The 12,160-nt window shown below is 35.7% G+C and overlaps 1 protein-coding gene and 1 pseudogene across 1 annotated transcript; both read left to right on the top strand.

The window, feature by feature from the left end:
* Window positions 1-356: 356 nt before the first annotated feature.
* LOC109192719 (beta-D-glucosyl crocetin beta-1,6-glucosyltransferase-like) lies at window positions 357-800 on the top strand. The gene has a single exon (XM_019343421.1). The coding sequence runs from the start codon at window positions 357-359 to the stop codon at window positions 798-800; it is 444 nt and encodes a 147-aa protein (XP_019198966.1).
* Window positions 801-5,672: 4,872 nt separating this feature from the next.
* LOC109192725 lies at window positions 5,673-9,286 on the top strand (annotated as a pseudogene).
* Window positions 9,287-12,160: the final 2,874 nt, after the last annotated feature.

Consider the following 12,160-nt stretch of genomic DNA (forward strand, 5'->3'; position numbering starts at 1 on the left):
GTAAGCAGGTAACCTGCTAAAATTGATGGTAACCTGCTATCCGGTGAAATTGCATACGTTTGGAGAGTTCAGTGGCCTAATTGCACGTTTTTGGAGTGTTCAGTGGCCTAATTGCACTTTTTGTTCGTTCAGTGGCCTAATTGCATTTTCAGGTTACGTTCAGTGGCCAATTTGAACCTTATTCCATAAAAAAATAAGAGCAAATTCCATTTTTGGTCCTACATTTATTGTGGAATGGACACATTTTGCCCGCTTTTATTAATTTGCCCACATTTTAGACAGACTTTATAAAAGGTAGACACTTTTAGTCCAACGTTAGTCTTGGCGTTAAACATCCGTGAATTAGAAGGGCAATTATGTCCTTTCACATCCATTTTGTCTTCTGCCTTCAATTTTCTTGGTCTACCCAGTACTTTAGAGATGGCAGTGGGAGTGGGGACCACGCAATCGAGGGAGACCTGACAAGGGCATGTCGGCAAACAGCGATCCTCGTCGATAATGAAGCGGAGGTCATTCTCGCCTTCGACATCCCAAGCGTCGTGAGAGGCACGAGCAATGAAGGACTGGACAAAGTCAATTCTGAGATTATCCGGTGGCTGAACGGGAAAGAAGAGAAATATATGGTGTTTGTCTCCTTCGAAAGCGAATACTTCTTGTCGGAGCCTCAGAGGAAGACACGTGTGAGATCGCTCACGAACTGGAGGGTAGGGGAGAGGGGTTTGGTGGTCAAGGGTTGGGCCCCACAGGCGAAAATCCTGCAACATCCCAACATCGGCGGCTTCATCAGCCACTGCGGGTAGAGCTCCGTCATGGAGGCCATGAAATACGGCGTTTCGATCATCGCCGTCGCTCGAACCGGACTCGATTGTTCTCAACTCACTGATAAGCTTGTATGCGAAATGTAGCGACTGGAAACTGCAAAAGGAATTTTCGTCGGAATGGGTGCGAGGAGAGACTTGGTTTCTTGGGAGAATCTGAGCGGATAATCTCTCTAATTGGCCGAGTCGGTCGCAATAATCTGTCTCTGGTGCAGATTAGGGCTGAATTCGTTCAAATCTCCAAATCTCTGGAGAAATTCAAGTAGGATCGTTGAATGCAAGAACAATCCTCATTCGTTTCGAATCTGATGAGGATTTTAGAAGGGCCTTGATGTGGAATATAGCGATGGTGGACGCTTGAGCATATTGGGAGTAGCTGCAGGAGAGTAAAGGTAGGGGAATCATTGAATAAAGGGGTTATTGTTGGTGATGTCCCAGGGGTTACAGAGAATCTGCAAGGGAAGGATGTGCCATCCCAGGCTAATATTGAGGTAGGGGAAATGGGTTCGCCAGCTGTTTGCGAAAATGCCCCAATGAAGCTCTCTATCCAGTCTATCAGTAGGCCGTGCTGCAATAATTCAGATTCCATGGAAGCTTTTGAACTTTGTAGCCAAACTAAAGAGTCTGGGGTTGGAGTTGATGCTTTCACCTTTGCTAGTCTTTTGAGGGTTGTTGGAAGTATAGGGGTAGTTAGTAACGTAGGAAGATGGAGACCAAGCAACTTGAAGGTTGATGAAGAATAGCATGTGAAAGGACACAATTGTCCTCCCACTTCACGGTTCATTAACAGCAAATGTAACGGTGGACCAAAAGTGTCCACCTTTTAAAAAGGCTGGGTAAAATGTGGCTAAATTAATAAAATCGGGCAAAATATGTCCATCACGCGATAAATGTAGGACCAAAAACGGAATTAACTCAAAAAATAATTTATACAGACAACAAAATTATTAATCACTTTATTTCATAAACTCAAAACCCAAAAGAATTGCCAAATACAAAACAAAATACACAAAAAAGCCCTAATCCCTAATCCCTAATCTCCTAATCCCTAATCCCTAATTTAGATCTGCTTCACCGCTTCTCCACTGTCCATCTCGACCACTCTTCGTCTCTCCCTTCGCAGTCTGCCAAATTCTGTCCTCATCTCTCATCTCCCATCGCCTCACGCCCTCCGCTCTCGCTCTTCACATCCTCTCATTACGGCACTACCCAGTCAGCGACTCAGCGTCGACCGTACGGGACTCACTGACTCAGCGTCTCTTTTGTATTCATTTACATATACCCTAAATTAGATCGGAAGATGATCGAAAGTTTAAAAGTTCACAAGCGTGATGTTCAAGAAAAGGTGTTGGGAATTGTTGGCATCTCCCCTGAACAGGTAACAAAGCTCTTTAAATCCAATTCTCATCTCACAAATGCTTTTCTAATTTATATGAATTGCTTATGTATCGCTATGTTTAATTTTTTGATGATTACAAAGACTTCATTTCCTTGCATATTCCTCATACTTCTTGATGAATGCTATTATAATTTATAATTAATAAATGTTTCAGTAGAATCTCAAATTGTAGAACCACATTTTGCACAATACCACTTTAAAATGAGATTCTGAAGGTTAACCTTCATTTTGAGGTTCAAATTGCAGAACCTCAAAATGAGGTTCGACATTCACAACCTCATTTAGAGGTTCAGGAGAACCTCATTTTGAGGTTCTGATCGTAGAACCTCAAAATGAGGTTATACAACCAGAACCTCATCAAAATGAGGTTCTGGTTCCTCAAAATGAGGTTATAGTAGAACCTCATTTTGAGGTTCTGGTTATAGAACCTCAAAATGAGGTTCTGGTTATAGAACCTCAAAATGAGGTTCTGATTTTAGAACCTTATAACCTCATTTCGAGGTTCTATTATCAAAACCTCAAAATGAGGTTTTTATGGTAGAATCTCAAATTAATGTTTTAAGGTTTTAATTGCAGAATTTCAAAGAAAGTTTGCGATTAGATTTACACATTTAGTATTAATTTATTCATTTTTTTATTTAAAAATTGAATTCGTAAAATGAAATTTAAAAATTGGAGAAATGGAAAATTGGAGAAATGGAGAATGAAAAACGGGAAAAATGGAGAAAAAAAATTGGAGAAATGGAAAACTAGAAATGCAAAAATAGACAAATGAAGTAAACGACCCCTTTACAAATCTGTTAATAAATTTAGGTCCAATTTACAAAAAAAAAAAAAAAGTATTATAATATTAATTTAGGTGGGTAACCATAGTTAGTTGGTTAGGTGACTTGAATTGTACCTACAAAGTCCATGAGTTTGAAATTTAATTGCCCACACACACACATGAATTCTAACGTATAATGATAAATTTAACATGTATAGTATCTTGAGCTTGGGTTGAAGGTAATACTTTGAATTTCAGAACTAAGTAAAGAATTAATCACACCACCAGTGAGCTATTTGTTGCTGAAATTTGTAAACGCACATCACATAGTGATGTTGAAACTGACGTTGTAACACAAATGATCTGTAACGCAGTTCGGGCAAACAACCCTAATCTGCGAGGCACTTCTCAATTTGAGAATTTACCTAAATCCACTAAAAGCTCAATATTTAAAGTACACTGTTTGGAACCTAAGATTACACAATAGAATGATCTTTCCTACCAAACTATTGAAACCTAAACACATGTACTACTTTATAGGGGAATTTAGTATCCTATTCTCAAAGACTCTCATACCTCACAAGATTAATGTTGAATGCTTGATCTCTGTGATAAAGGACAACCCCTATTTATAGTAGCTACTTCTAACAGATTTGTGAATAATAATGCTATTCCTAATCAAACTAGAACTAGAAGATCTTCAATAAAAATTCCTCTTAGAACTAGTATTCTTCAATATCTATTCCTTTTAGGACAGTATTCCTTCATAGAACTGGAATCCTTTTTGCATATAACTTTGACAAGGTCTTTGAGTCAACAGTTGCATACTTCAGTAAGTAATACCAGACATGTCTCATATCCTCTAATTCATTGAGCTTCAAAAATGTCTGGCAAAAATGTAAACAACCATTGTGCAAATATTAATGTGATATTAGATTTACTTATTTAAAAGTGTACTTGTAAACTTACTTGGGTTTGAGTTCTATTATGATCATACTCTTCTCTTGATGATTTTAGGTGTCAATGTCAATGAGAACCCTTGGAAATGTATGGATATTGCTTGGTATGCTGTTTTAATCCTTAAAATGGGTTTCTATAAACTTTTCTGTGCAACAAATGAGAAACACAAATGAACAATATTCCGAATATCACTCCATAAATATTATTAAAAATGGAAGAAGTGCATACAGTAAAATGGTTACAATGAATTTATCTTTTCATAAAAAGGAGCTTTAAGACGATATAAAAAAGGGGAGAAGTAATGACTAATCACCTCAGTATCTATCTTTCCCTTCTCTTCAATGTAAATGTTGGGTTTTATTACTTTTATCATGAAACACGTACTATTTATAGGCTGCTTCTCACTAAAAATCAATTTAAAAAATATGCACTCATTATTTTTTAGCAAGCGTGCTTGTGCTGTACATAACTTGTAAAACTAAACATAACATTGGTAAATGAACTTGGCATCAACAAAAACGAAGAGGTCCCTAGGAAATGGAGAAGAAATTTATTTAAAAAATTTAAAATTAACTTGTCATTAAAGACATGTGGTTTCATTCACAACGAATACTATGAGATGTCTTGATAATAGAAAGGAAATTTATAAAATATATATTACCAAAATGCTTAGTTTTACATGGGCGGGAAAATGAAGCAATTTCATTGGTTGAGCCTTGTTCCTATATTATATATAAAGATATAAAGATGTATTTTAAGTGCATTCAGTGAATTGGCAATCATTATTGTGTGGAACATATTTTGTCTACTGTAAAATAATTTACATTCAGTATAAAAATAATGTACATTTAGTATAAAAATAATGTACATTCAATACAAAAATAATGTACATTGTATTCAGGGGATATACATTATTTTTGTTCTGAGTGTACATTATATCGTATAATGTACATTCAGTACAAAAATAATGTATATTTAGTATATTAAAAATGTACTTTTTGTTATGGTCCACATAACATTGTGTGGACCATGGTCCACACAATAATTTGCCGTGAATTGGTGCAAAGAAGTAAAGGGGTCGTTTGGTTCACGGAATGTCAGATTACCTTAGGGAATGTTAGATTGCTGGGAATGTTAGATTACTGGGAATGTTAGATTCCTTTGTTTAGTTAAAATTAGGGTATGTAACATAATCATGTTTGGTTTAGGGTTATCTTTTATACACACTATAATATCCTTAACATATTTTTATATATTTTAATAAATTTAAAAATTAAAATAAATAAATAAGATAACATTATCATATATAGTTACATGATTTTAAAATATTAACTAAAATCTTGAACTTAAGAAACAAAATTATTTTATATGCTCACATAACATAATAAAAATAAATAAATAAATAAATAAATAAATATATATATATATATATATATATATATATATATATATATATATATATATATATATATATATATAATAAACTAACATAACAAAGGTTATCTTACATTACCTAAGATTTTGAAGGGAATCACATTCCCTTCAAAATCCTATGTGGAGGGAATGTGACATTCCTTGGGAATGTTAGATTCCCTAAGATAATATGAACCAAACACCAGAATGTGAGCTTTGGAATGTCACATTCCCTTGGTTATGTTATATAACCTGAACCAAACGCCCCCTAAAGGATTTTGGGCCGTGGCCCATATATGTTTTTATATAATACTCGATAGCCCACAATAAGCATAATTGAATTGAAGTGCTTAATTCTGTCAAGCTGAAATTTTCTCTCTGCCCTGTGCGGTGTACTCTCTTGACTAATCCAACAATGCTATAGTTATTCACACTCGTTGGAATGGCTTGGAGAAGCCAAGAGCTATGGAGACAAGGTGAGATTGTGTTGGGAACTATGATGGATGGTTGTCGATTCTACAGAACAAAATCTAAGGTGGTGGACTTGAAGAAACTGAGACTGATGATTCTGAAGAGGATTGAGAACCGAGCCAAGGATTATCCAGTGAAGGACATGGTCCCTGTGGCTCGGGAGGTCCTCAAGAGGCCAAAGCTGCGCTCTATCATGGAGTATCCACCCTACTCCAACATTTACCTGTGTGGATATGCAAGTAATTTCATCTCTCTCTCTCTCTCTCTCTCTCTCTTTATATCTATGTTTATGCATATTGAATTTGTGCCGGTAAAATTTAGATTTTAATCATGAGCAGTTTAATTGAATAATGGATGCTCCTTGAAATCAACAATTTTTTGTATGTTTCCAGTGGGAAAAGTTTAGGGATGTGTTCAATGTTTGGATTAGAAATGGTAGCATCGTTGAATGTTGAGAACATCACAAATTTTTTTTTTTTGGATTGGAATAAATATAACTTATTCCAATCTATGAAACAATAAGCTTGTGATACTAAAAAGCATAAGATAATAAATGAATGAAACTGTAAGTTTGTGATCTTGAAAAGCTCAAGGTAGTGAATGAAGTCTAGTGTAATTGAAGTTATTTAACAATGTGGAGAACAGAGCTTGCTTTTCTCCCATGGAATCAGAAATTCTGATTCTTTTATGGATTGAATTGTAGGATTTATTTCTTTTTTTTTATATTACTTAACTTTAAATTTTAGTTTTTTTAAAAAATATATATATTAATAGGTTTAGCAGGTTTAAACGGGGTTCGTGTCATATTGTGTCGACACGACCCGAAACCTGTTAACAAAATGTGTCTATCGTGTCAACCCGTTTAATTCATTAACAAATCGTGTTCGTGTTAAAAATTTGAACCCGTTAACCTAACTTGTCTTGTCCGTGTTTAGCCTTATCGTGTTTGTGTCGTTATCGTGTTGACCCGTTAACAAACCCGTATACACGAATTGCCAGGTCTATTAATTTTAATTCCTACTTTATTCTCACCGAATTACAATTTCTTTCCCCCCTAATTCCTTCATTCCAACCAAAAACCCCATAATGTTTTATGGTGATTTCCTTTCATCCTCTAATGATTGGAAAATGTGCACAGTAGAAGCTGTTATTACTCATTCATGGAGTACGTTTTATCTTTGGTGTATGTGTTATGTTCTCGGGCGAAAGCACGCGTCAAAGGGTGATTAGGGTTATTGGGGATGTCTATGTTGAGAGATAAATTTAAGGAACAAAGATAATAGGAACGTTTTGAGAGTTTTCCCACCTCTTTATTTTAACTTAACTTCTTTCTTGCTTGTTATTTTATTAGAATGAAAATTCCCTTTATATAAGAGGGTTACAAAGACTAGTAAAACATAAAAAGGAAAGGAAGACTAACTAAAACATAAAAAGGAAAGGAGAATCATTAAAGCTCCTTACCATAATTATTTCCTATCTCTATAGGAAATAAATCAATTCTAATAGTAAGGATAATAAATCAATTCTAATAATAAAGATATTTCCTTAATCATATCAGTATGACTCCTGTAACATTTCTGTAAGAAAACTACGGTCACTTTAATTTTCAGACTAGTTCTAATGGAATAGTTGGTTTTGTTTCATTGCAGATACTGTCCAGAAGTGTATGTTGGAGAAAATGGTCATATAATTCGGACCTGTAGTGGTTATAGGCGCCGTACAAAGAATCAACTTCATGTATGGATCAAAGGAAGCTTGGATAGTATTCTAATTCCTGTAGAAACGTTTCATATGCACAATATGTTTCAAAATGTCATCAAACACCATGAAAGATTTGATTACAGTCGAATTTCAGCTGTTGTAGAGTTGTGCTTACAGGCAGGTGCTAATCCAAATGATGAAAGCATAGACGCAAGCGAAATGGAACATGAAAGCAATTCCAAAATTGTGCTTCCGTTCGATCAGCAAATGAGGTTACTAGGGAAAGAAACATTAAATGCATGGGAAACACTGCACTTAGATCTGGAGTGCATAAGCTGCTGTTGGTTTATCCAGTAAAGGTCTGCAAACACTGCTCAGAAGTTCACGTGGGACCTTCTGGGCATAAAGCTCGGCTTTGTGGGGTATTTAAGTATGAAAGTTAGAGTCGAACTCACTTCTGGGAGAAGGCAGCGGTGGATGATTTGGTTCCTCCAAATATAGTTTGGCACAGGCGACCTCAACATCCTCCATTCCTACTCGATGAAGGCCGGAACTACTATGGGCACGCTCCAGCTGTTGTTGATCTGTATACCAAGGCTGGTGCAATTGCACCATCCAAATATTTTTGCATGATGAAAGTCGATGGTTTATCAGCCCCTATTTCGGACAAACCTTAATGCCATATTGCCATCATCATTTACTGGAGTCATGTGCTAAAGATCATATGTATGGCCTTCAGATTATCCTGCAACACAAGTAAGCAACCAAATATAATTTTTTATATCCTGAATAGAAGTATTCATAACTGATTTCTCTTATTCAAGGTCAATTCATTTATATGTCAATGGTGAACTGTTAACTGCATGTAATTTACTTGTGTGGTAGAGTCACTACCAATATAATTAGCATGAAGGACTACTCATTATACACACGCACACAAAATATACAAATGTATTACAGTACAAAGTATAAACAGTTCCAAATTGGTAATTTCATATAATCAACGGACCATTTTGGTAATTAACTCACATAATCTAAATATGGATAATTACTTTCAGACTAACAAGAACACATGGTTCTAAATTTACAATTTAGGAATTTAGGGCATTTACTCTATTTAGCCGGGAGCGCCACTGCCCACTACTGTAAATCAGTATGTATTTGGTGGGGGAATTAAACAAAAAGACTATTATGTCCTTAGATTTCACGATTGAGACGAAGAAACTTAACGGAAGGACTATCAAAGGTCATTTTTGAAATTCGGAGGATGACGGAGGGTCAGAACGAAAATTTAGAACTATTGATGGTGGAACCACTAAACTCGAGAGACTTTCGCTGGTATTTACTCATATAAGTATATATAACAGTATAATAGCAAATTCTTTGATGGCTTTGTATCATTTTCAGATATCATTTTAATTACTAGTAATAAAAATCAAGAAAATGTTGCCGGTTGGTGAGGTAGAGATAATGATCAATTAGTTTTTTTTTTTTTTTTTTTTTTTTTTTTTTTTTTTTTTTTTTTAAAAATACATCTAAAGAAAAATAAATAACATTAACATTTCATTTTCAGAGGCTCCGTTCCTGCATCGTCCAATCAATCTTGCATCAATCAAAGGTAAGTCGGTAAGCATGTATTGGACATTTAGACGCATATTGTTAGTGTTTTCATAAATAATTGTGACTTTTTGTTTGTAACAAAAAACAGTGTTTTCTATGGTCGGGAAAGAAGAAATGGAAAGTGAAGTTTTATGGTTAGAACTTTTTACTCCGAGTTGTTGGTTTGTTCTTATGTTTTTTTTTTTAGGGTTAGATCTATGTTCTCTCTTTTGTTTTTCTAATAAAGTGGTTATAAAACAAACCAAAAAATTTATATATTAATTTAGAAATTATATTAAAATATTATTAAATAAAAAAATTAAATTAAAAAATAATTAAAAATTACTAAAGAAAAACACACAATAAAGAAAAAAGTTGGTTTGACTAATGAATAGTAAATATCAGTGACAAAATGGGACAATGGAAGTATATAATATATGTTGGTATGACACTGCAATGCATGCATAGCAAATGTTTTTTTTTCCTAATCATTTTCCATTTTGCTCTAGATCAGCTGTCACACCCAATAGAGATGTTTATAATTCAGCGAGGAGATTAATCATTATATTCAACGGTGAAGACCTTTGACAAGCAATGATTGATTTTCTATTAGTGCTTGTTAATAAATAATTTCTTAAAATTATATGTGTATCTCTCACTTTGTCAAACACAAAGAATAATGGAAGTACGACAAATCAAAAAAGTGAGTCTGTTTTTGTTTTTAAATTTAAAAGTTACTGGGTGTATTGTAACATGATAGAGGCTTATTATCGTATTATGATTTTTGTATTTGAGTCCTAGTATGACTCCCTATTCTAGTCTCCCTATGATTCCTCTTGTATATATTCATTCCCCTTGTCTGTAAAGTTGTAATTATTGTTTATCTAATACAGTTTCATTCAGTTCTTATCTGGTATCAGTTAAGCTAGGGTTTCTTTCCTATATTTCAATGGTTGACGGATCTGTTAACTCCTCTGAATGGAATGTTTCCAATGCCGTTATTGCATCTTCCGCTAGCCGTGCTATTACCTTGCTTTCTACTGCTCATCACTTTATCAGTGTTAAGCTTACTCACAAAAATTATTTGTTTTGGAGAACTCAAGTCGTACCGTTTCTTGACGGTCACGGTCTCATGTCCTTCGTCGATGGGACTCATTCGTGTCCGGCGCCGTTTCTTCCGACTGTCGAAGGCGCCTCGCCCATTCCAAATCTCGAATACATATCATGGTTTTGGCATGATCAGGCTCTTATGTCTATGTTGATTTCTTCTCTCAGTGAAGAAGTCATGCACCTTGCCGTTGGACATATAACGTCACGGGAGGTTTGGGAGTCAATTGAACAGTCGTTGGCATCTGCATCTTGTGCCCGTTCGTTAAATCTCCTTGGCCAGCTTCAGTCGCTCAGTAAGGGAGATTCCTCGGTTGCTGATTATATTGGCCGTGCCCGTGTTATTTTGGAGGATTTTGCCTTGGCCGGTAGGTCGGTTGGATTAAACGAGATGAATCTTTATGTGTTTCGGGTACGATCAGACTTTCAAAATCTCACCGCATCTCTCTCGGTTCGCGGTACCATAACTCTAGGCGAGTTGGCCGATTTTCTTGGCACTCAGGAGTTCATCCGCGGCACTGCTCCTGGCCGACCACCGGCAGTGTTCGCCGTACAGCGTGGTGGGCAGTCTCGCCGAAGAGGCCACGACAACAACCGTGACGGACAGAATCAGGGCCGCGGCGGCGAAAAATCGAAGCCTGGTCGCGGCGGCGGCAACGGTGGTAATGGCGGACCGCCGGTCTGTTAGATCTGTGGTCGTACATGGCACTTAGCTTTGGCTTGTTACAATCATTATGATCCTCCTTCACAAGCAAATTTAACATATCAGAATGACCTTCAGATCTTAAGTGGCTCTCAGACATGGATCTCTGATACTAGAGCAACCAATCATGTGACTCCAGATATTGCGACCCTATCTACATCAGAAGAATACACGGGTAATGACACATTGCGTGTGGGTGATGGTAAGACAGTTTCTATTAGTCGTGTAGGTCATGTTTCTTTAAATACCCCATTTCATTTCTTCCAATTGTCTAATATCCTTCATGTTCCTAGTTTGTCTACATCTTTATTATGTGTTCAAAAATTTGCAATAGATAATAAAGTGTTTCTTGAGTTTCACCCGTTTTTTTTTTTTTTTTTTTTTTTTTTTTTTTTTTTTTTTTTTTTTTTTGGTGAAGTGTAACACCCCCGATCTCCACGCCATTTTAAACTTAAATAAGCAAGATAATCTAACTACAATATAAGCAAAACACAGAGGAAGTCTAACTATATAAAAACTGAAAAACGAAGAGTGTTATGCCACGTCCACACTAAGGTGAACGCATAGGCAAGAACATCATCACATCAAAGTCTAGAAATCTAACAAGAGACAAGGTCAAACCAACAACAATCAAACCAACAACAATCTAATGTTCATCATAAGAGGCACACATGCCCATAACAAAACTAAACAGAGTCTGAGGGAAACTGTAACACCCCGTGTTACGGCCCTTAATCCCGAATTAATTATTTAATTAATTCCATTAATAATAATAATTAAAAAGGATTTAATTTGATTAGAAATCCCTTTAATTAATTAAACGTGGTCCACCACGGATCATGGACCCTTGCCTAAACTAGAGTCATAAGCCTATTAGGAATAAAGAAAGTATACCTTTACTATTCAGATTATGGTTAGGATTCTCTTTAATTAATTAATATGGTCCACCATGGTCCATGGGCCCTTATCCCTAAAGCCAACCCCTTATTTCCATAAGGAATAGAATTAGTAAACTCATGCCACTTAGACCATAATTAGGACTCTTAATTATATAAATAGGGACATAGAAGGCACCTAGAACACACACCACAAATAATCCCTCACCACACAAGAAAGTTCTAAGAACTCCCGGAGTAGAAATCAAGAAAGGAGAAATCTTAAAGAAAGACCCTTCATAGCCAAGGAAATTAATTAAGGCTAAGAGGTAACCCATGTCTCAACAA

Source organism: Ipomoea nil, unplaced genomic scaffold (genome assembly GCF_001879475.1).
Source record: "Ipomoea nil cultivar Tokyo-kokei standard unplaced genomic scaffold, Asagao_1.1 scaffold1833, whole genome shotgun sequence".
In the NCBI taxonomy this organism is placed as follows: domain Eukaryota; kingdom Viridiplantae; phylum Streptophyta; class Magnoliopsida; order Solanales; family Convolvulaceae; genus Ipomoea; species Ipomoea nil.